At 38.6% G+C, this 27,177-nt stretch overlaps 1 protein-coding gene across 2 annotated transcripts in view; it reads left to right on the top strand.

Moving 5' to 3' along the window:
• The first annotated feature begins 21,334 nt into the window (after nucleotides 1–21,334).
• CHN1 (chimerin 1) overlaps nucleotides 21,335–27,177 on the top strand; it is a 275,820-nt gene continuing 269,977 nt past the window's right edge. The window contains exons 1-2 of one of the 2 annotated variants that reach the window (XM_007494411.3): nucleotides 21,335–21,743; nucleotides 21,882–22,099. In XM_007494411.3, coding sequence (XP_007494473.1) covers nucleotides 22,081–22,099 — 19 coding nt within the window. In that variant the 5' untranslated portion in view covers nucleotides 21,335–21,743; nucleotides 21,882–22,080. The remainder of the gene's footprint in view (nucleotides 21,744–21,881; nucleotides 22,100–27,177) is intronic. The other variant, XM_056794021.1, reaches the window with a different exon arrangement.

Genomic DNA, 27,177 nt, shown 5'->3' with positions numbered 1-27,177 from the left:
CAGTATGCACTTAAAACCTTCCATTCTGCTTTTGCCAAAATAAAGTCAGTAAAATGGGAGCACAAAGTAATGGCCAAGAGACACTCAGAATTGTCTCTATCAGAATCAGGAAATACAGTTGGGATTACAGTATTAAACCTAATAAAGTTGATAATTAAAGGAGCTAATTTAAAAATTGTGCCAGTGTTCATTCTAAATAGGTAAATTCTTTGAGATCAATTTGTGAATAACTACAGAAATGTTGTTGTGTGGATTTAGCATTAACCTACAGGGCCAATTCCTGAGTGAAGTTCAGAAGAAATTGGGCAAATAGATCTTTACAATTTTATGTCTAACATCCTCTCTGGGATCACATGCCCAAACCACAGGGACACTGGCAAGGTCAGACCCTACAAGGGTGACTACTGCTCCCAACAGGCTATATGGGTAGCCTCATAGGTAGCTATTCTCCTATTTGTCTTTCCTTAGCCACATCCAACTCTGTGATCCCATTTAGGGTTCTCTTGGTGAAGAGACTGGAGTGGTTTACTATTTCCTTCTCTAGCTCATTTTACAATAAGGAAACTGAGGCAAACAGGATTAAGTGACTTACCCAGGGTCACACAACTAGTAAGTGTCTGAGGCTGGATTTGAATTTAGATGATGAATTTTCCTAATTCCAAGCCCAGTGCTCTATCTACTTCACCACCAAATGCCTCATAAGCCCAACACTACCTCATAAGCTTATACTGGTGTTTTGCCCTTCCATGAGCAGTAGAATCAGTTCTTTAATCAAATACCTTTATTCTAATAATGTGTCATTATAACAACAGCTAGCATTTATATAGCACTTCAAAGTTTGGCAAAATCCTTTACATATCTTATGTCATTTGATCTTCAAACCAAGACCGGGAGATGATGGATGAGGAAACTAAGGATGAATGACCTGAAGCAACTTGTTCTATATCACAAAGCTGGGAAGTGTCTGAGGAAAGATTTGATCTTGGCTATCCTGATACTGACATAGTCTTAGAAAGCACGATCAGAAGTTTAAAAGTGTCTCCCTCAAAATCTGGTAGAAACTCCCCCAAGTACACAATGGGTCTAGTTTGGGGGAGTTGGGGGAGGGAAGAATGGACATGAATTGAAAGTACAAATGGATTAAGGCACAAGTGTAGTCGGGAAAGAATCCACACCTTTGCAATGGTAGGGCCCATCGTTCCCTGGAGGACCCTAAATGAGTACAAAGTTCATTGTGGCATATGGTGCAGCTCACTGCTCAAGTGGGCTGGCTCTGCACAGGTATAGTATTTCTGCCAGACAGGGCACATCTGGCCTTTAATGCCTCTCCAAAAGTCCCTTCGTTCACTGGCCAGTGTCTGAAATGCTACGATAATGTATGATGATCGACTGTGAATGACACTTATTATCAACAGGACAATTCCAAAGGACCCGTGAAGAAAAAGGAGATCCACCACCATAGAAGGAACAGACAGAACCTGAATGCAGATCAAAACATATCATTCTTCACTTTATTTCCCTCATGAATTTTCGCTAGTGTAAGCAATATGGATCTTGTTTCACAACATGACAAAAAGGGAGATATGTGTTATGTGATAATATAGGCAACCTTTATCATATTACCTGCTTTCTTGGGGAGGGGGGACTGGTGGGAAGGAGGGGGTGGAATAGAATGAGACAGAGATTTTTGAAAATAACTAATGTGAGAATTTGTTTCTCTTGGATAAGCAGATTTATTATACTTTGTTACATATTTATGACAAATCATATGTATTGTATAATTGTTATGTTGCATATTATAGTAGGTTACATATAAAAATAAGTGGCAATCAAAAAATGCTATCCACGGCCAAAAAAGGAATGATGGGAGTTCTGATTGCAGATCAAAGCATGCCATTTTTTCACTGTATTTCCTCCGTGAGTTTTTTTATTGTATGTGTGATATGACTCTTCTTTCACAGCATGAGGAATATGGAAATATTTTTGCATGACAGCACTAGTATAATCTATATCAGACTCTTTACTACCTCAGGGAGAGGAAAAGGGAGGGAGAGAGAATCTGAATTGAAAAACATCAATGACAATTGTCAAAAGTTGTTTCTATATGTAGTTGAGAAAAAGGTTAAAAATATATATTTTAAAAAAAGAATCCCTAACCTAAAAATAAAAAAGAGAGAGAGAGAAATTCATCCTGTCAGTCTAAGCTTTTCAATCCTTGTTAAATTTTAAATATCTCTCTAGGGATACCAACTTTAAATTTTTATCAGTTACTGATTGAACACATTTCAGTTCTTTTTATAATAGGAATTTTGAATTGAGGAAGAGGAACAGGCAAAGCTACTCATGGTATTCTACATGGGTTCAAATTCTACCTCTGATACTATCTCATACCTTGGGCAAGTCTTTTATTTTCCCATGAGTCAGTTTCCTCATCTGTACAAAAAAAGGTTGGCATAGCTATCCCTATCAGTTCTAGAACCTCTAGATCTCTTGATTTTGCAGATCTATAATTCTTTAATTCTAATAACTATATCTGGGTAAATCTTTTTCCCTCACGATTTTGCCTGGGGCTGACCCAAGCAAAATTACCATTTCATGAGGTTGTGGAGGGAATAAACATTGAAGTGAATATATCCACGTGTACCTAAATGCTGGCCTTCCAGTTAGGGCGACTAGAGAGAAGATAAATGTAGTTCTGTTCTATGAGAAAGCCTGGATCAGGGCCAAACAGTGAATGTGCAATGTGCAAAGCTTTCTCTTTTTCTGCTTGTTTTCTTTTTCTTCTTCTTTTTAAAATTAAGAATGGGTCTTAATTTCACACTGTCTCTGAAGATTATCCTTTTTTTTTTTTAAGTAGTTTGCATTGTTACCCAGAAGAAATACAGGAAACACAGGAAGACAATCCCTAAGACAGCTGGTTTCCCTTTGCAGTTCAAGAGCTAAGAACCACTTTTAAATTAAAGAACCAATGTTTAAATAGAGATGACAAAAGTCATTGTGGGCTTAACAAATGCTCAATTTAAAAAAATGCAAAATATTAGACTGGAAAAGTAAGATTCATTAACTTTGTTAAAAAATAAGATGAACTTTCTTTTTAAGTCATCACCGGTGCTCAAGAGCCTACCAAGGCCCTCCATTATCTGGCTACAATCTTATTCCTCTCTAGTCCATGACATGAACTCTCCTCTAATTAGGTCAATGTCCCTATTGTTCTTGTAGGGCACATATTGTACACATTCCTGACTTGGTGCCTTTTCTGATGTGGTTCATTTGACCTAAAATGCTTTTCTTCCTTCCTTTTCTCCCCCTCTTCAAATTCTACCCATCCTTCCAGGCTCAAGACTCACATCCTCCATGATACTGACCAGACTACTGTGTTCTAAGCCATGGTATGAAATCATAGCTGAAATGGTCCTAAGAGATGATGTCATTCCATTTTACGGAGGTCTTGAGGTTTATTTGCTCAAGATTGCATACAGCTATTTGTTTCTTATCCATGAGACTTATCTAGCCATCCACCTCTATCTTAAAATTTAGTTGCTGTTCAGTCATTTTTCAGCAATGTCAGATTCTTTTTGACCCATTTGGGTTTTTTTTTCTGACAAAGATACCAGAGTGGTCTGCCATTTCCTTCTCCAGCTCCTTTTTAAAGATGAGGAACTGAGGGCAGAGTTAAGTAACTTGCCCAAGGTCATACAGCAAGCAAGTATCTGAGGTCAGATTGAACTGAGAAGATGAGTCTATCTGACTCCAGACCTGATCAACACTATTTTTTCCCCTTTTAAATAATATTTTATTTTTTCTCAATTTTAATCTTTTGAGGCGTGTTTGAGCCAAATTCTCACCCTCCTTTCCTCCCAGCATTTCCCCCTCCCTGAGACAACCGACAATCTGATATAGATTTTACATGTGTATTAGTGTAAAACATCTTTCCATATTAGGAAATGTCCAAATTTATTTGTGACACTATTTTTTGAAACCCTTACCTTCTGTCTTAGAATCAATACTGTGTATTGGTTCTAAGAAAAAAGAGCAATAACGGCTAGGAAATGGGGGTTAGGTGACTTGCCCAGGGGCACACAACTAGGAAGTATCTGAGTTCAGATTTGAACCCAGGACCTTCCATCTCTAGGTCTGGTTTTCAATCCACTGAGCCACCCAGCTGCCCATGGTGACACTTTATTCATTGTAAGTCCTAGCTAACCTACCTTAAACTATTCAATCACTAAATTTATATAGTACTTGAATTCAAAGACAGAATACTATGAATTTTAAACAAAAATCTACATTTACTCATCCCTGTCCTCTCTCTAGCATTTTATATCTTTCCTGAAGCCACATGCTTAAACACTCCATCTCTAGTGTCCTAGTGGCACTTCCATGCCTGGAAGAATTTTTTTCATCTTTTCCTCCTAGCTTTCAAGTCAGCTCAAATCTCACCTTCTGTAGGAGCCCTTTCCTGAACTCCCTCAATACTGTTTCCTTCCCTCTGAGATTTGCTTCAGTTTAATATCTATATCTTGTAAGTAAATGCTATTTGCATACTGTCACCCCATCATAAAATGTTAATTCCTTGAGGGCACAGCACAGTGCCTGGCTGTGCTAAGTATTAAATAAATCCTTTATAAGGACAATAGAGAGGAGATTCCAAGCCTCTTTCCTGAATTTTCCTCCTTTTTTTGCTTCCCTCTGTTCCTATCTTTCTTTTTCCAAGGTCTTTATACCTCTTTTTCTTCCTGTCTCCTAACCATCTATACCTGGAGTTTCCAACAGACTAACCTGGCTAATCACAAATGAGAATTCCTCAATTTCATTGTATTTCAAACCAGTCCAGAATGGCAGAGCTGGAAAGGACTATAGAGGTCACCTGTGCAGAAATGCTTTATTTTATAGATGAGAAAACTGAATTCCAGCAGCATGGCTATTTGTTGACACAACCATCAAGTTGGCAGGGGAGCAGGATCTAGGTCTTGGACAATGCAGGTGTCCTGATTGCCATTGCAATGCTCTTTCCTCTATCCCATGTTTCTCTCTCAGTTGTTCTATAACTATTTCATTAATGCATGGTTCCTTTAATCCTTGAGTTCAGCAGTCATATTTTTAACTTTTATTTTCTTTTATACTTGGGGCTCAGTGATGGACTCAAATAGGCAGGATGGTGTAAATGGAGAGAGCACTCAGTTAAGAACTCTGGACTCCAGGCTTCCTTCCAGCACTTACCATGTAACCTCTGGCAAATCACTTGACCTCAGTTTCCTTAGTAATGCTTCAAAAGACCCCTGACCTCATTGAAGTGGATGCTCCCTCCAATGGTTAAGATAACACACCTACACTCTCCCACACTTTCATCCTGTCAATTCAGGAGTGCCCACAAGATACCACTCAGAAAGCTGGAGAAATTCTTTTTGGTCATTTAATATTATATGTTTATCAGAATGGTATTTGGGTTATGCTTCTGTTATACTTCAGAATCACACAATTGGATCATTTCCTTTTCCAATCATGCATCTCTTTTTTATTATTTTTAATTATATTTTCCAGATTATATGTAGATACATTTTTATTATTGTTTTCTGACATTTTGCTATCTATATTCTCTCCTTCCCTCCAACCCCTCCCGCCTCCCCAAGACACCAAGTAGTGTGATATAGGTTATATAGGTAGTGGTAGTCTCTCAGTGACGGAGAATGACTATTGTCTTTGTGCATTATCATCTATGGTGTACCCTCATGTGTCTTTGGAGTCCAAAGGCTGAGGCGCACAGTTTGTGGCACATGGGGCATGGGACGCCAGTTGTTACGGGAGGTGCGGTTGTGGCCTGGTGTCGGCGTTCACGTGCAGCGGCAAGACGTCGACGTCGCTCATCTTCAAAGGTGGTGGCGGCATGGTGAATGTGGGTTCGTCAGCTGCTTCTGACAGAGGCAGCGAGTTCTAGTTGCTTTGGTGTAATGCCAGCCCACTTCAAGTTGGACTTTAGCTGATCCTTGAATCTTTTCTTTGGTCGGCCTTGTTTCCTGAGTCCAGCTGACAGTTCACCATAGAATACCTGTCTTGGTATTCGCTGTGGGTCCATGCGGATGACGTGTCCAGACCATCGTAGCTGGGTATGGAGGACCATGACTTCGATGCTGGTGGAGTTGGCTCTGTCGAGGACTTTCTGATTGGTGATTCGGTCCTGCCATCGGATCCTCATGATTGACCAGAGGGAGCGTTGGTGGAATTGCTCCAACTGCTTCATGTGCTTCCGGTACAGTGTCCATGTCTCACAACCGTACAGGAGCAAGCTGAGGACCACTGCGTTATACACTTTGAGCTTCATCGCAGTGCTTACACCGCTGTGTTGGAGGACTTTGGAGCGCAGCTGCCCGAGTGCCTGGCTGGCCTTTTGGATCCTGGCATTGATCTTGTGGTCTAGGGACCCAACGTTGGCGATGGTGCTGCCCAGGTTCTTGAAAGTGTTGACATTAGAAAGCTGCGTGCCATCGATTGTAATGCACAGCTGGTTTGTTGGCCTCCCTGGTGCAGGTTGGAACAGCACCTCTGTTTTGCTGAGGCTGATAGTCAGGCCAAACAGTTTTGTTGTGGTGGAGAACCTGTCCACAATGGTTTGGAGATGATTTTCTTGGTGGACCGTGAGAGCACAGTCATCTGCGAAGAGAGCTTCCAGGATGAGTCTCTCTGTTGTCTTTGGTTTTGCAGTCAGGCGGCGAAGGTCGAATAGTGAGCCATCCAGTCGGTATTTGATGTAGACGCCCAGGTCTAGATCCATCACAGCATGTCGTAATACTTGGGTGAAAAATAGGTTGAATAGTACTGGTGTGAGGACACAGCCTTGTTTCATGCCATTGGAGATGTTGAAGCGATCAGAAGTCTCTCCACCAGATAGGACTTCCCCTGTCATGTCGACATGAAAGAGCTGGATCAGTTTGACAAATTTTTCTGGGCAACCGAGCTTGCTGAGGATCACCCACAATGCATCCCTGTTCACTGTGTCGAACTCCTTTGTCAGGTCTATGAAGACAATGTAGAGACTCAGGTTCTGCTCAAGGCATTTTTCCTGCATTTGACTCACTGTGAAGACCATGTTGATGGTGCTGTGATCTGGTCGGAAGCCACATTGTGATTCAGGCAGGTTCTGCTCTGAAACAGATGACAGGAGTCTGTTGAGTATTACACGGGCGAGGATCTTTCCAGCAGTGGAGAGTAGTGAGATGCCTCTGTAGTTGTCACAGGCTGCTCGTGAGCCTTTGTTCTTGTATAGGGCTACGATAGAGGCATCTCTGAGTTCTGGGGGCATGTCTTCCTCTTCCCATATGCTGGTCAGCACTATGTGGAATGCCTGGAACACCTTTCCATTTAAGGCCTTGACACCTCGGTTGGGATCCCGTCTTTACCAGGTGCCTTGCCTGCACTCATTTGTTTAATGGCTTTTTGGACTTCCTCTATTGAAGGAGGGACGTCAAGTTGTTCGATGGTGCAGTTTTGGGGGATCTGGTCAAGGGTGCTTTGGTCGACTGAAGAGGGTCAGTTGAGAAGCTGACTGAAGTGTTCTTTCCACTTGTTGCTGATGCCTTTTTTATCTTTTATGAGAGTGTCACCGTGAGAGGATAGCAAGGGAGTGGTGGTGGGTTTTAATGGCCCATAGACAGTCTTGAAATTGAAAAATTGTTTGTAGTTTTTCGTATCAGCAAAGTGCTGGATTTCTTCTGCCTCTTTTTCCCACCATCGGTCTTGCATCTTCCTGATCTCACACTGCGCCGTGGCTTGGAGAGACTTGAATCTGTCCTTTTTAGGATCAGAGTTTGGTTTATTTTGCCACTCCATAAAGGCTTTGTTCTTCTTGCTCAATAGGTCTTCAATAGCAGTGTTGTTATATAGGTGCTAACATGTAATACCTATTTCCTCTTTTGTCATGTTGTGAAAGAAGACATCACTTACACAAGAGAAAAAGTCCTGAAGGACATCAAGTGAAAAAATGGTATGCTTCAATCTACATTCAGACTCCCATCATTTTCTTCTATGGTTGTGTTGAGTCCCTTGGAGTTACCTTGGATCCTTCCATTGTGAGTAACAGTGAAGTCATTCACAACTGATCAGAGTACATTATTGCTGTTACTATGTACAACATTCTCCTGGTTCACATCTTGTTTTTTTTTAAAGCTACTTCTTGCTTGCAAGACATTGTTGGTAAAATGTTACCGGTTATTTATGCCCATCATATTTCTCCACATTGCTTTGGAGGTCACCCTAAATTTTGATTTTCAAGAACTGATTTTCCATGGGTTGTAGGCATAGAGTACCCTAGAAGAATACTAAAATCAAATAGATATCTCTTTGTTTCAAAGAGAAAAATTCTGCATATTTCTAGTTATAACACAGACCTCATCCTTACTCATATTAAATTTTGGGTCCAGCTTTGTGGCCCAACTATGGTACTTGTGTGTACACACACTGATAGGCTCACTTAATGCACTCTCTGGCCAACAACATATTCATAATATGGGCAATAGGAACTTGTCATCTACTCAATTTTTCTAGTGTGGATTGTTTGAAACATTTTTGAGTGTTTGAAATTTTAATTGATGAGATTCTATAATGATGCTCTGTACAATCTGCACACTATTTTTCATGAGAAGGAATATTCCAGAACCTAAATCTATTGAGAATCCATCTTCTATTTGGATTCTGTGCTGGACAACCTCTTTGAGGAGGGCACAAACCTTTAGCAAGCTTTCACTATTGCCTGTTTCATAACCTCTCTTGATACTGATTGTAAGATCATTAGAAGTCTCAGTGGATTGAAAACTAGGTCCAGAGATGGGAGGTCCTGGGTTCAAATCTGGTCTTAGATATTTCCTAGCTGTGTGACCCTGGGCAAGTCATTTAACCTCCATGGCTTAGCCCTTACTGCTTTTCTGCCTTGGAACCAATACACAGCATTGATTCTAAGACTGAAGGTAAGGGTTTAAAAAAATCACTGAAGAAAGATGTCTCTATTGCATTTATCAATCTTGTATGATACTAGCATATGTACAGGAGACATCTTTTTGGAGGAGTTTAATTTTGTCCTACCTACTCAAATGCTTTTTTATAATCAACAAAAACAGAATATTCTATTTTCTGCTTTTTTCAGGCAATTAAATGAGGATTAAGATGTAGTCTGCTCTAGAATATCATTTGTGAAAACCTGTTAGCATTCTGGAAGATCTTAATATATGGTCTAAAACCTCATGATTAAAAAGGATCCTTTTAATTAACAAGCATTTTTCTTCCCCCATGAAGAGAAAAAAAAAACCCTTCATAACAAATGTGCATGTTTAAGCAAAACAAGTTCCTGTGTTGGTTATTTTTTTTTAAAAAAATGTCTACTTCTGAATTTTGAGTCTCTCACCTTTCAAGAGTAGCAGATTCAGTCTTCTGGAATCTTAATTGGTCATTGCATTGGACCATACTTCTTTAGATCTTTTCTAAGTTTTCTGACTATACTTTTACAATTATGGTGTTCCTAGAGTTTTATTTTTTTTTTAACTCTGCATCAATTCATACATGTCTTCCTAGGTTTCTCTGAAACTATCCCTCTCATAATTTGGTATAGCACAATAACATTTATTACATTTCTACGCTTTATCATCCATTCCACAACTGATGGGGACTCCTTAATTTCTAGTTTTTACTACCACAAAAAATTCTGCTCTAAGTATTCTTATATACATGGTTCTTTTCTTTGATCTCTTTGGGGGGGGAAGCCTATTAATATTATAATTGGGTCAAAAAACTGTATGGTACTCCCTCTTCCATTATTCTACCAAAAAAAGGTAACTGAGCAGCACTAAGAGCCATTAAAATTTTTTTTCTTTGTTTCCTAGGTTGCCGTAGTCAAGAAAGTCATTAAGTAGAGGCCAATTCAGTATTGATTTACCTCTTCTTACTTTGCTAGGTAAATCTTCACAAGGCAATCTGTCATCAGCCCCATATTCAAAGTCTTTCCAGCTTGGCAGAACCTGCCAGAGCTTGTGTTCCATTGGCTTGGTTTTTAAGAACCCTCTTGTTTCAATCATAAATTGTATAATCATCACGCTAGGATATTGAAGCTATTTTGGAGATTCTGAATCTGTAATGAAGTCAATATGAAATGAATCATCCTAGACCTGCATATCCTAATTTAGCCACAGATCTTGGTGAAACCCTGGTTGTATTTAGAATGTCTGGCTCATAAGGAGATTACCTCACTCCTTGCTACAAAATCTGTTCAAAGTTTCACTTCTCAGATTACATAGCTGTTTGGCCACCCTGTGCATATTGATGTCAAGAAGGATATCTACTTGCTCTGAGCTCTTATTTCTGGCCTAATGCTGAACTGAAGTGAAGTATGACGATGGAATTTTAATTCAACACAAAATTATAACTATAGACATCCGTTTCACATCTCTGGAGTTAGGGATACAGCACCCCCATGATCTGGAAAATCTACATAAAATTTTTGGACTTTGCCTTCATACCAGAGAAGTCTGGTTTTTCCCCCATTTTCTTCTTTTTTTCTTTTTCATTATATACTTAGTAACTACCACCCACACCAAAAATAATTTAACTAAACAAATGCATAAAAAGTATGTACAAACCACAAACTCCACATTGTTTACAATTTATTTAAAAATATTTACATTAGATATGTATGCTAATATAAACGTCCTTTGCTTTTGAGTCCTCTTTGGATTTATTTTAATATATTTTTTCTTGATTTTGTGGCTTTTTAAATATAATCATGGTATTATTCTTACTCTCATCTTCTCCTTTCATCTCATCATGTTTCTCATGTTTTCTTTGTATGTCCAATATTTGTAATTTCTAATAACATAATACAATCCATTGCATTCAAATATCACAATGTATCAGCCACTTCTCCCATTCATTGCATTTGTGTTATTTCATTATTTTGTCATAGCAAACAAAGCTTCCATGAATATTTTTATACATACACAGCTTTTTACCCTCTCATAATATATTTTTTCCTTTTTCGGGGTGCTTACAATACGTTATTGTAAGATTTGGGTTAAGTAATGGTTATAGGCTATATAGTTTCTAAACCTTTTCTCTGTTCTCTGCTGTCCTTTGTGTGTGGTCTGTAGTTTCAGCAAAACTCCCAAGAGTCCCATTTAATTTCTCCATGATATATCGAAACCATGATGGGGAAAGTTGTGATATGGAAGGGATACTTATACATAGTTATATTGATTGTACCTTCTGTTATATAACAAATCCCAGATACATTTAATTTTAATATTGTGAAGTGATCCTGGGCAAGTCATTTAACCCCCTCTGCCTAGCCCTTACCACTCTTCTCCTTTGGAACCAATAATTAAAAAACAAACAGATTGTAAAGAAGTCTCCCTAAACTTACTCTGTCACGAAGTGAGTATACTACAATATATTTTCAACATAAATCAAAACCAAGTTCTTTTTATTTTATTATAATGGTCCAGAGTACTAGATATAATATAGTGAATATCTGAATATTCCAAGGCTCAATGAACTCATGTATATGGAAACTCCCGTGCTTTGGTAGACCACCTTACTGAGTTGCTGTTTCTGAAAAAAGATCATCATTTTATGGTAATGATGTCAACGGTCATCTAAAATGTGGACATGAAAAATCTATGTAAAGTCAGCGACCTTTATAAAATGTTAATGTCAGGCAATATTTTATAATGTAGAGAGGTAGACTATTTCCTAAAGAGGCAGCATTGTGTAGTTGATAGAGAGCTGGTCCCAGAGTCAGGGAGATGTGAGTTCAAGTATCATCTCTGATACATGTTTGTTGTTTGATTCTGGGCAAGCTAGTTTTCCAGTTCCCCCAGGAAACTCTCTAAAGCCAAGAAGTTGTAGACAAGTTGCTGTTCTGTAGCTGTAGAGGGATTTTCCTTACTAAATGACCCTTGCACCAGGTTTGGACTCAAAACCCCAAACTAAGCAAAATTATTTTCTATTGAAATGGATTCTTTGAACTTCAAGCTATGGGATTAAAAAAAATGCCTCCTTGTTCATGAAGAGTATAGAAAACTTTGTGCCTTGATCTTGGATTGCCCTCCCAATCCTCAGATAACCTCCATGGCCAAGACTTTCCTTTTATCTACTTACAATGGCATGACAGGGCCACACACACAATTTGAAGAATTAATCAGTCCAATATATTGTCCCCAACCTCTTCCATCCTCCTTGCCAGTTCTCAGGGTTCCATGCAATGCCCTGTGTAGAGGAACTAAGGAAGAATGTCTAAAAACATTTGTGCCATTTTAGAATTACTTTTTTCCTTATTCTATAATTTACATGATCTTTCTGTTCAATATAATGTATACACCCTCTGGTGGTCAATATAACATGGTTAATTCTCCTGAACATTAACTCACATCCTGAAAGATGTAGCGGTCATAAATATACTTTTCTATCTAAACATTGTTATATATAATGCTTTCTAGACATATGCTAACCAAGTTTCATGTGTACAATTTAGACCAGATAAATGAGATGAAAGAGAGACAAACCTTTCCAGCATGGACATTTCAGAGGAAAAAATTGTTTAATACACACATGAGCCACTTTAAACATATTTGCCATGCCACAGCAACAAACAGTCCATCTGATAACATAAATAAGAATTTAAAATAGAAATCCTAATGTAGTACCTGCCTGGAATTAAAATACTACCACAGCTTTCAGCATGAAAAATTGTGAGTTTTATTTCTCAAACAGAGATGTTGATCTGAAGGACAGTCTGAATCTCAGCTCTCCACTTACTATCTATGTGACTTTAAGTAAGTCACTTAATCTTTGAGTTTTTTTCATTGTCTAGAAAAAGGAGGGAATTGGACTTGATAGCTTTTGAGGTCCCCTCAAGATATTTGTTGTTGTTGAATCATTCCTGACTGTGACCCCATAAATTTGTCCATGGGGTTTTCTTGGCAAAGATACTAGAGTGGTTTGCCATTTCCTTTTCTAGTGTGTCCTCATCTTATAGATGAACAATTGAGGCAAATAGAGATCATGTGACTTCTCCAGGGTCACACAGCTAGTTAAACTCCTATCTTCTATCTTGGGTATTGGTTCCAAGGCAGAACAGTGGTAAGGGCTAGGCAATGAGGGTTAAGTCACTTGCCCAGGGTCACACAGCTAGGAAATGTTTGAGGTCAAATTTGAACCCAGGACCTTCCATTTCTAGACCAGGCTCTCAATCCACTGAGCCATCCAGCTGCTGCCATAAATATATTTTTAGTTTCTCCCACCTCCATCAATAGAAATACTATTGGGGAGCTGTGCATACAACTCTGAGATTCCTGATATTTGAAGATTTGTTGGTGTGATCAGGTGTTACAATTTAAAATTTTTGTTATTGTTACATAGCAATGGCTCTGCTAGTTGATTTCATCCCCAAACTGAGAAACAAACTACTGCTTGCCAAGGGGGAAAGGACTGAATCTGTTTTTTTTTAACCTTCACACATTTACAAAGTAAAGAATAAAAGTTAAAATCATCTTTGTTGATAAAATTTGCATTGAAATGACAAGCTAATGTTTTTGAGAAAATTTTAAACTGCTATATTACCATAAATTTTCAATTTCTCTTTACTGGAAAAAGTGCTGTCTATGCCATAAATATTATAACTCTTCATTTAACATACTAAATTTGAGATGGGTAATTCAAATGTTTTAGTAAAAGATGTTTCATATTTACTAAATCACCCAGTTATGAAACATTGTGAAATTATGGCTTTAGGATTGCTGTGTGAACAGATATTTAAATATATTTTAGATAAAAATCCATATTACAGTAATGATATAAAATACCTTGGGTATGGGTAAAAATATGCTTACATGTTACATGCAATATTGAATCTTTGATTGAAAAAATAAGTACTTGGAAATTCAATTCCTCTCTAGTCTACTTAGAATAAATGAGAGAGAGCATCACTCATAAGAACCACTTAAAATGGTGAACACTGTCCTATGTTGAATCTTTAACCCAAATTAGGAATTCAAACTTGTATCACATATAGTGTTTTGAAAACCAGTGTTGGTTAGCATATACATACTGCATTTCTCAAGCAAACATGAAGGCTTTTATTAAAGAGGTTCAAACTACTTAAAGGGCTGGTTTGGATAAAATCTGGTAGAATTTTAATAGCTTAGGGTAATACATTAATGCCAAAGTAATATTGCAGCTGCAGTGCTCTAAAGGCTACACTGATGTTCCAGATAAATAACTATGGTTCTTCAATACCAAATTTACTATTCATTTATTCAACAGGAATTTATCAAGTCCCTACTATGTGCCAGGCACTGTGCTATGTGCTGGGGATACAAAAAGAAGCAAAAGACAGTCCTTGCCCTCAAGGTGCTCCCAATCTAATCAGGGAGACAGCATACAGACAGATATATAGAAAGTCAGCTATGTATAGGATAACCAGAAATAATTAACAGAGAGAAAGCAATAGAAACAACTCAGAGGGTTTGGGAAAGGCCTTCTGTAAAAGATGTGGCACTGAAAGAAGCCAGGAAAGTCAGTAGGCAGAGGTCAGGAGGGAGAGTATTCCAGGCTTTAGGGATAACCAGAGAAAATGTTCAGAGCCTAAAGGTGGAGTGTCTTATTTGTGGAGCAGCCAGAAGGCCAATGTCCCTGGATCAAAGAGTATGTGTCAGGGAGAAAGATATAATAAGACCAGAAAGGTAGGAGAGAGTTAAGTTATGAAAGGTGCTGAATGCCAAACAGAACATTTGTATTTGATCCTGGAGGTGATACAGAGCCTTAGAGTTCACTGAGTAGACGTATGGCATAGTTAGACCTGTGTTTAGGAAAACCACTTTAGGGACTGAATCCAGGATGGATTGGAATGGAGAGAGCCCTGAAACAGGCAGAACCCCCCCCCCCAAAGGCTACCATGATTAGTGATGAGGTGACAATGACTTGCATGAGAGAGGTGGTAGTGTCAGAGGAGAGAAGGGAGCCTACATGAGAAATTCTGCAAAAAGTGAAATTAAAAGATTTTGAGTTTGTTGAGGAAAAACAACATGTGCCTTGAAATTTAAATGCGAAACATATTCAAAGTAGGCACGAAGGAATTTGTGGGGAGTGGGCACTAGCAGCTAGAGAAGAATAAGGAAAGGCTTCTTGTAGGAGTGGGCCCTCCAGCTGAACTTTGACACAAACCACAGGTTCTTTCTCCCAGGAAAATTCCCTGAAAGCAAGACATTTATCTTCTAAAGTATTCCATAGCAAATAGTACAGAATTCTATAGACAAAAATCTCTCCATTTGCTATGTAATTGAGCTGTGCTATGGACAACATGGTTCAGCAAAAATTTCAGACCCAGGTCACACAAAATCTACCAAATGTTTCTCCTTGAATTAAATTGTATCTTCACAACTTAATGAAATTACTTGATACTGATCACATGTGTAAGTTATACCATTTAAGCTTAAGAAAAACTGGTGAAGTGGATAGAACGCTGGGCTTAAAGTCAGAAAGACCAGTTCCAAATTCCACCTCTGGCAGTATGACCGTGTATAAATCATCTAATCTCTACTCTTTTTTTCTTTCTTTTTTTCTTAAGCTTTTTTTTAGCTGTAGGAGTGGTAAGGGCTAGTCAATAGGAGTTAAGTAACTTTCCCAGGGTCACACAGCTAGGAAGTGTCTGAGGTCAGAATTGAACCTAGACCTGGTTCTCAATCCACTAAAACCCCTAGCTGTCCCCACCTCTACTTTCTTTAGGTCGATCTCTGTTACTGAATCATAGGCAAATGTTATCTGCCTTGAGATTGAGAGTTTCCCACAATTCTATGATTTTAGAAGCAGCAATTAGACTCTGTTGTTCAGTCATTTTCAGTCTTGTCTGACTTCACAAAACCATGTGGGGTTTTCTTGGCAAAGAAACTGGAGTAGTTTGCCATTTCTTTCTTCAGCTCATTTTATAGATGAGGAAACTGAGGCAAATAGGCTAAATGATTTGCCCAGTCACACAGCCAGTAAGTGTCTGAGGCCAGATTTAAACTTAGGAAGATGGGTCTTCCTGACTCCAAGCCCATCTAGCTGCCCTACTTGCCTTATAATTTTTTTTACCTTATTATTTTTATTTTTCAAATAACAGGCATTTTAATACTCTCATGCCCTCCTCCAAATGATTAATTAAAAAACAAAATGAAACAAAAGCCCGAAAAATCACTTAATACATAGATCTACATAGTCCAGCAAATTGAATTCCTACATTATCCATGTCTTAAAATACATGATTTTTCATCATTTTAAGTTCACTATCTCTCTGTTAAGAGAGTGATATGTTTTACCTTCATTCTTTGGGACTAGTAATTTATCATTACCTTAATCAGAATTCTAAAATTTCTCAAAGTTGTTTTTCTCTATAACATTACCATTGTGTATATTGTTATCCCAGTTCTTTTCACTTCACCCTGCATTAGCTCATAGGGATCTTCCCAGTTTCCCCTGAAATTCTCCATTTCATCATTTTCTATGATACAACAATATTCCATTATATAAATATACCACAATTTGCTTGACTATTTCCCAACAGAATACCTCTTTAGTTTCTAATTTTTGGCTGCCATGAAAAGAGTTGCTATGAATTCTTTTGCACATGTAGAGCCTTTTCCTCTTTCTTTGATTTCTTTGGGGGTACAGATTTAGTAATATTATAGCTAGTTCAAAGGGTGTGCACAGTTTGGTAATTTTCTGGGCATTCTATAGTTCCAAATTATTTTCCAAAGTGGTTAGACATCTTACAATTTTTGAAAGAAACAACTAGACCAAAGGAATAAAAAATACTGCCTGGACCACATTAAAATATAATCCAAGGAGCAGTTAGATGGTTGAGTGGATAGAGTGTAAGGGCTGGAGAGAGGAAATCTTGGGTACAAATTTGACCTCAAGCATTCCTAACTGTGTGACTCTGAGCAAGTTAACTTCAACTGCCTAGACACTACTGCTCTTTTGCCTTGGAATCAATGTACAGTATTGATTCTAAGACAGAAGATAAAGGTTGTTTTTCCTAAAAAACATAATTGAGATATATTTGACAAAATAAAATACAATAGAACATAGGTAATATTAATATGTTGCAAGATACAGTTTAGTGGGTTTCAGTTTCTATTTGAATTTGACTCCACTGAACTAGATTTCTGTGAGATTTCTGAGGAATGGCATTTGTGAATCTTAAAGTGCTACGTGAATGTTATCAGTGTCATAAATTTAACTAAAACAGCTCTTTGTTGGTCCAAAATACATTTGGAGGATGTCTTCTTAAAGTTCTTTCTAGCCCTTGAGGTAGGGCATCCTGTTTCCAGACCAGAAATAGGACTAGCACCGCAGTGCTCTCTTTCAGAACCAGTGCTATAGCCTTTGGTCTGGGGAACTAAGAAAACACAGGAATGCTGGAGAGACCAGTACCATTCACTCAGATATTAGTAATGACATTAGCTCTAGTTTCTAGGCTGCCTGGTCAACACTGAACAGATGACAATTTGACAATTAGCTATAACTGTATGGCAGATTAAGGTACACAGGGATTTAAGAGAAATAGGATCTTCATGGTATATTGAGGGTGGCTTAGTGTAATAAGCATTGAATTAGGAGTCAAAATATCTGAGTTCTTATTCTAGTCTTGCCAATTTGTGGCGTTCCAGTCTTGGGAAGGGCAGCAAGGTGGCACCATAGTACATAGAGTACTGGATCTGGAGGCAGGATAAGTTCTTATCTGGCTTTTGATGCTTATTAGCTGTGTGACCCTGGGCAAGTCACTTAACTCTGTTTGCCTCAGTTCTTCATCTGTCAAATGATCTGGAGAAGGAAATGGCAAACCACTCCAGTATCTTTGTCAAGAAAACTTCAAATTGGGTTTCAAAGAGTCAGGCACAACTGAAATTTCTGAACAGCAACAGCAACAAACCTTGGGAAAATCACTTCCCTTCTTTGGGTTTAGTTTGTTCTTCTTTAAAATAAGGTCATTGACTAGGCTATTTGAAGGTCATTTTTCAGCTTTATTATTCTCATCAAGTATGAGACTGTTACAATAAGGTATCACAATTTTTATGATGGCACAAAGAAATAACAAAAGAGTAGTAATTTTAAAAACTGAAAATTTTTTGATCTGCAAGTATATCTCCCCACATTTCTCTCTCTATTCTATTGTTTGATTTAATTGTGTGCAGTAACTTTAAAAAGTGCAGTAGCACTTAGGTGGTGGTGATTTAAAAAATTTTTTCCAAAGTATTATGAACTTCTATGAGGGCACAGAAATTTCAGAAGAATAAATATTGAAATGTTTATTCTATTCACTAAACATGAAGCCTTTCCTTGCTTTTAAAATATTTTTTCCTCTAGAATACTATCTGACATGTATCCTAATAGGCACAACTCAAATGATAACTCAAATGATACAAGATTAAGGTTACCGGAGAAATAAGTAGTCTGATAAGTGAATAAACATATGTATGTCCACAATATATTGAACCATTAATTTGGTGTAGCTTATACATTCCTTTTGTGACTTGAAATCACTGTTCTTTATTTTAAAATGATATCTATTACAGAAATTCTTAACTTTTATTATGTTAGGTACCCCTTTGGAAGACTGGCAAAATCTATGAGCCCCTTCTCAGAAGAGTTTTTAAATATACAAAATAAAATTCATAAGATTATAAAGGAAATAAATTATGTTGAAATAGTCCTCAAAACATTTTTAAAAAACCATGATTCTTAAGTTAGAATCTCTGGTCTATCAGATCAAAAACTGAGTCCAGGGTAATATTCACAGAGTGTCAGCATTAGAAAAGGCTTCCACTGCCATTTGATGGAACCTTTACCTAGGCAAGAATCCCATCAACAACACACCTAGCAAGTGATTGTATTCACTGAGACTTTGCACTATATAGGAAGATCCACTACCTCTGGAAGCAAGCTTAATTCCTCTTTTGGATAACTCTAATTGTTAGGGATTTTAAAAAATCAAATCTGAATTGATTTCCCTGTAAGTTTTATACATGATTCCTAGTTCTGCCTTCTCAGCCCAAGGTGAACAAGTCAAATCCCTCTTCCATATGACAGTGCTCCAAATACTTAAGGACAAAGATCATGTCTCCCCTAAGTTTTCTTTCTTTGCTGAACCTACCCAGTTATTTAAACTGATTTTTGTATGGCATGAGCTTAAAGCCCTTCGCCATGCTAGTAGCTTTCCTCTGGGCATCCTCTATAAGAAAGATTCTTTCACTAAGGAAAGAATTTCTAAGAACATAAGAAAATCACACCATGTACAGAAAAGGAGAATCATGAGGAAAACAGAACCTTCCATATGTGGCTTTCATCCTGGTTCTAAGCAAAAATGTTTAATTTAAAATTAAGAGACTACACATTTTCTCATAGTGTATGAAAAGTAAAACATGCTTAAGCTGTAGGTCATTATGTTAGATCTAGAATCTGGATATGAACCTAGAATCTCTTTGTACTCAATGCAATCCCTTATTTTTACACACGAGGAAAATATGATCTGGTGATGGGAAATGCTTTCCCCAAGGTCTCAGAGCTGATTTGAAGTGAGGATTAGAATCCTGGTCCCTTGACTCTCAGTTGAGGATTGTGAGTCATCTTTGAATTCAGAGGGAGCTCTGAATACATGAAGAGAGGGGAAACTTTCTACAACAGTTGTCTAGACACTGAATAGAGACTTCAATTTCTCTATTGTCTAGATAAACACCAGACAGGTGGCAAACTTTTAAATGCCTGGAGATTCCTATCCTTAGAGCTTCTTCTGGCTTCCTTTATTTCTTGTCTAGATGAGATTTTCTTATTTGTTATATTTCAGGAGAACAAAGTGCAGTTCAAAGGGATGGGGTTAAGTACAAGTGAAGATGGATTTTAATTATAGGTTTAAATTTCAGGGGGTTCGAAGATTTGTTTTGATATCAGTGATTTAAAGTGAGCCATTCAACACTGGGGAGTGGGGGGAGGGAATCCAAACACACTATCTAAAATATGTCTATTCATGTTGGGTAATTTTTTTTTAACTCTCCCCTTCTCTTTTGCTTCCCCCCCTCCTAACTATCAGAGCTGTCTGACTTCAAACAAAAGGCCTGGCTCCTCCTCCTCAGCCCACCTTTCTCTCCCCCCTCCTTTCTGTCTGCAGTGAATTAATGATGCTGAATTGATTTGGCTTTCATTCTCATTTTTATAGAGATTTGTCCCCCGAAATGATTTTCAGAGAAAATATTTATATGATATTCTGGAAACAACTTGAAAATTGTAGAGAAGAGGAAAAGTGTCTTAAATGGGTTAGAGGCACTGAAAAATGTGCAACATTCATATAGGTAGAGAATGTCCACAGAGAGGAAGAAAAGAGATTTTAAAAACCTACAAGACTGGATAGATAGTATAGAATGGGGGGGAAATAAAAATTTTTAACAGAAAAGGAACATGGCAACTAGGGGACATAAATTTTTTTTTAAGTTTACAACAGTAAAATATTAATAGGCTAAGAAAATTATAACAATTTTTCAAATGCACCTTTTTATAGACAATCTTATGCATTTTATAGATATTTTTTAATTAAGGTAGCTCCTTGGTAGGAGAGAGAGCTACCTAAACAACCAAAAAAAAATTCACAGCAATCAACAGGGAAATACAAATGGCTCAAGTTGTAGGAAAGTTTAAAGCTCCAGGGAGTGAAAAAATACTCATCTTTGAGGGCAAAAGGAGAGGAAAAAAATATTAAAGGACACTAGACTTGGCCCTGAGCTACCTAGGTAAGCAAATTATTCTCCTCAGAAATGCTCTTAACAGAATTCTTGTTTCCCCAAAGATAACTAGATATCAAAACCCAAACCCTAAGCCCAAATACAGCCTCAGAGAAGCTCTAGTCACATCTTGGGAGCTTTAGGTCCAGTTCAGTCAACTCAAAGCACTCTCCTAGCTAAGCGATTCCTCTCTGAACAAATCCACTCCCAACCATGCTTCTCAGCCTTTGTGCTGGCTTTTTATTTTCATGGGGTAAAGAGAGGACATCCAGATCTCCACTCTGGTCTCTTTCTCTTTGGAGTAACAGCTGATGTCTGCTCCTCCCCAAAACCCATTCAAAGAAAAGTCTGGGGACCTCAAGTACAGACTCTCTCTCTCTCTCTCTCTCTCTCTCTCTCTCTCTCTCTCTCTCTCTCTCTCTCTCTCTCTCTCTCTCTCTCTCTCTCTCTCTCTCTCTCTCTCACTCACTCTCTCACCTCCTCCTTTCTCCCTCCCTTTTTTCTCTTCCTCTCTCTGACATAAACTAGGTGGCAAGCTTGGTTAGTGTGTGTGTGTGTGTGTGTGTGATAGGAAAGATGGGGAGCTTCTCTACTCTAAGAAGGAGGGTGCTTCACACACACACACACACTCATACATACACACACACACACACACACACACACACACACACACACACAGAGGGATGCCCGGTTACCATGGGAACTCGCACAGGCTGCAGCCTGGGAGGCGGGGATGAGGGGAGTGAAGCTGCTGGTAATCAAGTGGGACAGCAAGATGGCGTCTTGGAGGCTGCAGGATGCAGAGTGAGCGGCAGGAGGAGAGCGAGCCGGCCCCAGTCATTGCCATGCCCCGCGCCCTCCCCCCGCCGCCGCCTCAGCCGCCGCTGCTCCTCCTATTGCCCTCCCATTGATTGAACAGCAGGGCAGCAGCCTAGCTTTGCCCGAGCAGCCTGCCAGGTATCGCAAAGCACCCACACTCTGTGTAGGCAGTAAGCCGATGAAAGCGACAAGTGCTTGTTGGGCATCTCTCTCTCCCTCTCTCTCTCTCTCTTTTGATGAGCCTGACAATAACGGGTAAATAACTTTTTCTTGCAGCATCTCCCCCTCTTCCCTCCCTCCCTCCTCCTCATCACCACTATCCCTCCAACCCATCCCAGCCTTCCATCCCCTTCCCCAACCCCAGCCCCTCCTGCACCCCACTTCCTCTGAGGTGTGAGAGCTCTGAGCCAATGCAGTGATATCTGGCCAGCCCTGGGAGTAGTGGACTCGAGAGCAAGACAGCAGCGACTCCGAAATGGCCCTAACCTTGTTTGGTAAGTGAAAGCACCTTTCCCCCTCCAGCCCAGGTGGGCTTAGCGCTCTTGGAGTGGATGGAGGTCGGGGTGACCCAGGAGGGTTGGGGGAGCGGGAAGCCTTCCGGGCAGTCCCAGTTGCGCAGGGGTCTCCGCTGGGGAGTAGGGCGAGCGCGGCGACCACTGGGCCACTGGGGGCTGGCCAGCTACTGCCGACTGCTCTCGCCCTCTCTCTCCCCTCGCCCATTGTTTCTTCTCCAGCCTCAGTCGATGGGCGTGTGCTCTCCAGCTAATTTCTGAGCTGCAAAGCTAATAGCTTTGTATCTTTGCAAAAGGTCTCCTAGCTTTTGCTGGGCTCTTGGGGGCTTTATAAATGCACAAACTGACTAACTTGGGACCGAAGTTAGCCTGTGGTTTTCGAAAACTGTTTTTTCCGCAAGTCGATAAAATAAAAACTCGCCGGAAAGTTTATTTATTCTAACAAGCTGTCTGTTCCTCCAAACTTCCCTGAGATTGCCAGATGCATGTGTTGCTTCCTGTTGGGGTCGGGGGTTGTGTACGTGTATCTCTGTGTGAATGGGGGGGGGGGAGGGGACGAAGAAGGGGAGCGGGGAGGGAGTGTCTGATTGTTTTGACTTCTAGGTTCTTTCATAAGCAGCAGTAACTAGTTTAATTAAAATTAAAGTGTGTAAAAATCGACACACTGCATGAATAGGCAGAAGAAAGTTGGTCAATGAAAAAATGATTTCTCTGAAGGCTATCTTTGTTCAGAAGTGTCTAGGAAGAAAGAAATGTTACTTCTATGATGTAATTGATTCAGTGCAAAAATTGCTCAGTGCTATCAAGTATCTTATCTAAGAATCTTCAATGGATTGATTTGAAAGAAACATTAACGCTGAAAACTGTAAGGCTAGGTTCCTTTTAAAAGGATACACTACAGCATGCTACATGCATACTCCACTTTTCATTAATTCAACATGTGAAAATACTGATTAAAAAAACAACAACTAGGGAGTGGTAGTTCTCCTTATAAAATAATTGACCATAGGATTACAATAGTGACCTCCTCTGGTGAATTTAAAATAATTAAAATAATTAGAAAAATCTAACTTACAGTTTTTCAGCTAGTAAGGGACAGAATTATGAATATCTGAGAAATACATTTTTTATGTTGCAGATGATACTAGGTCTTCTGATGGGTTATGATCATTCAATTTGGGATATTTTCATCCTGATAGCTGAAAGTGAAATAAAAATCATGCCATAATTTCAATTATAGACCATTAAGTAGAAGTTTTGGTTATTTTCAAAGATGTTTTTTGCTGATTTATTTTGATGGAAAGATATTTATTCTATATTCAAATCTTATCTACTCATTTAAAATTTCTTTTGCTACAAAGGAGTATTTCAGTAATTCAGTCGTGTAGCTTTTTTAAAATAAAAAGTTAAAAATGATCATTTTGGCTCAATATTTTCTTATAGAAGAATATTTACCTATATGTCATAGTTCCAATATGCTATCCAAAAATGAGGTGTATCAGAGATGAATTTAGTTTCAACACCAAATTTGTCTAAATTTCATTTCAGTTCCTAAAAAGATGTTTGTTCTTTGCTTTGGGCAGTAGGTGACCTCTTCATTAAGAACACTGCAAGATATTTGTGGATATGTGGAATATTTTAAAACAGTAATGCATCATAAAAGATTAGGAAGGCATCAAAATTACCATATGTTAAACATTTTCTGCTTTTCAAGAAAGAAGAATGTTCTTCTAAAAGTGCAATAGAAAATAGAGTTTATTTTGTCTTTACTATGGGCCCACTTGTTGGTTATCTATGAAATGATTTGATTGCTTTTGTATCATCACTCTTATATCTTTATAATGAAGATAACAGTAATAACCAAAATAACTCTTTAGAGCTTGAAGAAACTTTGGAGTTCATCTAGTCCAACCTTCTCATTGTCCAGATGAAGAGACAGACCCATACATTCAAAGCAAACTGCCTGAGGTGTCTATGGTTACACTGAGAATCAGTGTTCAAGACTAGGAAGGAAACAAACATATATTAAATGCTAGTATTCTGGGTACTATACTGTGTTTTTACACATATTATCTGAGTTGAATTTCACAACCCTGGGAGGTATTGTGTTATTATCCTCCCCAGTTTACAGTTGGAGAAAATGAGACAAACAGAAGTTAAGTGACTTGCCCAGGGTCATATAGCTAATAGGTGTCTGAAATTGGATTTGAACTCCTGGCTTCCTGATTCTAGGTCCAGCACTCTATCTTACACACCACTAAGGGAGTTGATAGCTCTGCTAAATTCTGCTCTTTTCAAGATGTATTTGTGAGCCATGTTTAGGGAAAACTAGAGGCCTCCTTGGTTCTTTCCAGTTCTAAATTTAGGATTCTATAAATAATATCCAGAGGAAGACAAGATAGTGAAAGTTCTCAAGATCATACCATGTGAGGATTGGTTGAAAGTACTGGAAATGTTTAGATTGGAAAGGGTGCAGCTAGTTGGCACAGTGAATAGAACACTGGGCTTGGAATCAGGAAGATTAATCTTCCTGAGTTCAAATCTGGCCTCAGATACTGTGTGACCCTGGGTAAATCACTTAACCCTGCCTGCCTCTGTTTTTTTCATCTGTAAAATGAGCTGGAGTCTACTATCTATGCTAAAGAAATTCCCAATGAGGTCATGAAAAGTCAGACATGACTAAGCTTCAACAACAAAAGTAGAAGACTTCTTTAGGCTCAGTCCATCTCTACATTTAGAATGTATTCTTTTATTGGCTGAATTATGACAGTGAACCCTGTTATCAAAGCCATACTTTTAATTTTGTATCACTTGTGGTACAAATGTCTTCATAACATAGAAACCTGGAATTCTGGGCAGTACTTCCCCACATCTACCCCCAACTCAGAGATTTAAAAAAATTCTACACTCACACACACACACACACACACACACACACACACACACACACAATTGGATAATTTGAGGTACAGGAGACTTTAAAAGTTATAGAAAAATAGATAAATTTCTTCAGACCTTTGAAAAGGCATGCGTTTTTGTGCATTTTAAACAGGACGATAAGGTAGTATGGTATGGTAGACTGAGCGCTGGATTTGGAATCAGGAAAACCTGGGCTCAAAGCCAGTTCCTGAGGTTTACTAGTTGTGTGAAGCTGGTCAAACCACTTAACCTCTATATTCCTTAGGCATTTCACTGAGACTTTTCTACCTTAGGTTTCTAACTTAAAAGATCTATGATACTTATTAATAATTTATACTTATATAACTATTTCCCCTGAAGTATTCATATAGCTTGATCCAGCTGATGATCACACTGTCTTTTGTGGGCTGGCACAGTAGAAAGCAAACTCTTTTGAGAGCTAGAAGACTTGAGTGCACACCCCAATTCAGTCACTAACTAGCTAAGTGTCAAAACAATAGAATCTTGGAGTGAGAAGGGGCCTCAAAAACCATCTAGTCCAACCAGTACCTGAACAAGAATTCCCGGTATAACATAACTGACAAATGGGAGACCAACCTGTGTTAAAGATCTCCCTCTAGTAAAGATGAATTCAATACTTCTTAAGGAATGATTCCCATTTTTGGAGAATTGCAAATTATTGGGAATTTTTTCCCTTCTATCAAGATCCTATGCACCTCTTTGTCATTATACTACTTGCAGCTGATTCTGTTCTTTTGGCCACAGTAGAAAAAGTCCAAGTTTCATCTCTTTTACCAATGACAACTTTTCAAATATTCAGTATTCATTCCCCCCTTCTTCTAAATCTCCTTTCCAATCTGTTGTTGTTCAGTTGTTTCAGTTGTGTTTGACTCTCCATGACACCATTTTGGGGTTTTCTTGGCAAATATACTGGAGTGGTTTCCCATTTCCTTTTCGAGCTCATTTTACAGATGAGGAAATTGATGCAAACTGGGTCAAATAACTTGCCCAGAATCATTTTAGAACATTTCAAATATGCTTCAGTGGGCTCATTGAATGGTCCCTAAACAAGCTAGATTGGACACCAGAGAGATCCTTTCAGGTGAGACTTAGGTAAAGGCTTCAGAATTTTAATATACAGTACTTTCAGATCAGGAAGGAGTCTTATCGATTATAAACTCCATTCTTTCCTTTCACAAATGTGAGAACTGAGGCCAAGAGGAGTGCAGTGACTTATTGAAGATCAGACAGCTAGCTAGTGGCAGGACTGGAATAAAACTTCCACTTCTTAAAAAAAAAAAAGTCTCTCGCTGACTTTTTTTTGGTTTTTATGTCACAATCATTTGTTTTCCTCCTTCTAACTAAACCTTCCCTTGTTAAAAAAACAAAAAACCAACAAAAAACATCAACAACAGTTGAACAAAAATAACCAATATAGTGACCTCCCAGACAATGTATGCAACATTGTGCCCTTTTAGGCCCAGTATTTCCCAGAGAAAAGGGATACAGTGACCTCCTCTGACAATATATGCAACATTGTGCCCTCCTAGTTCCCAGTATCTTCTGAGAAAAGAGATATATTTAACTATTATTAGTTCAACCATGATTTCTTTCAGCTGGACTATACTGCCACCTAGCTGAATGGGGCATCTTGTTTCTGCTGCTGGTCCTAATTATTTATTTGACTTTGATGCAATTCATTTGGGGATGACTAGAAGGCAGACCTGTATACCTCTTGGTGGAGCTTATGTCCTACCATACCCTGAACTTTATTTTCCCCCTCTCCCATTAGTTCTCAGATCCTACTTTGGCCCAGATGTCTACTGATCTCATCTTGTGTCAGACTGTCATGATTCAGTCCTCTACTACTGTCACAAATTCTTCTAGCACCAATTTTATTCTGCTGGACCAGCTCCCCAAACAAGCATACTGGTCCATGTGCAGACCAGTTCAGTAGATATAGGGTATGTTCTTTGTGAACCATTTGAGAAACTTTCTGGTTTCCTGAGCATCTTTTCCAAAGCTTAATTTTGTTTAAAAAAGAAACATCACATTTCTATTTTGAATATGCTCTACTTAACCAAAAGCTTTTGTAGGAAGAATCCCAAGCAATTTATATCTGTAAGATCTGACAATAGACA

This window comes from Monodelphis domestica, chromosome 4 (assembly GCF_027887165.1).
Source record: "Monodelphis domestica isolate mMonDom1 chromosome 4, mMonDom1.pri, whole genome shotgun sequence".
In the NCBI taxonomy this organism is placed as follows: domain Eukaryota; kingdom Metazoa; phylum Chordata; class Mammalia; order Didelphimorphia; family Didelphidae; genus Monodelphis; species Monodelphis domestica.
Note: the sequence above shows the minus strand (reverse complement) of the source record. Positions and strands in the feature narration are given on the sequence as shown.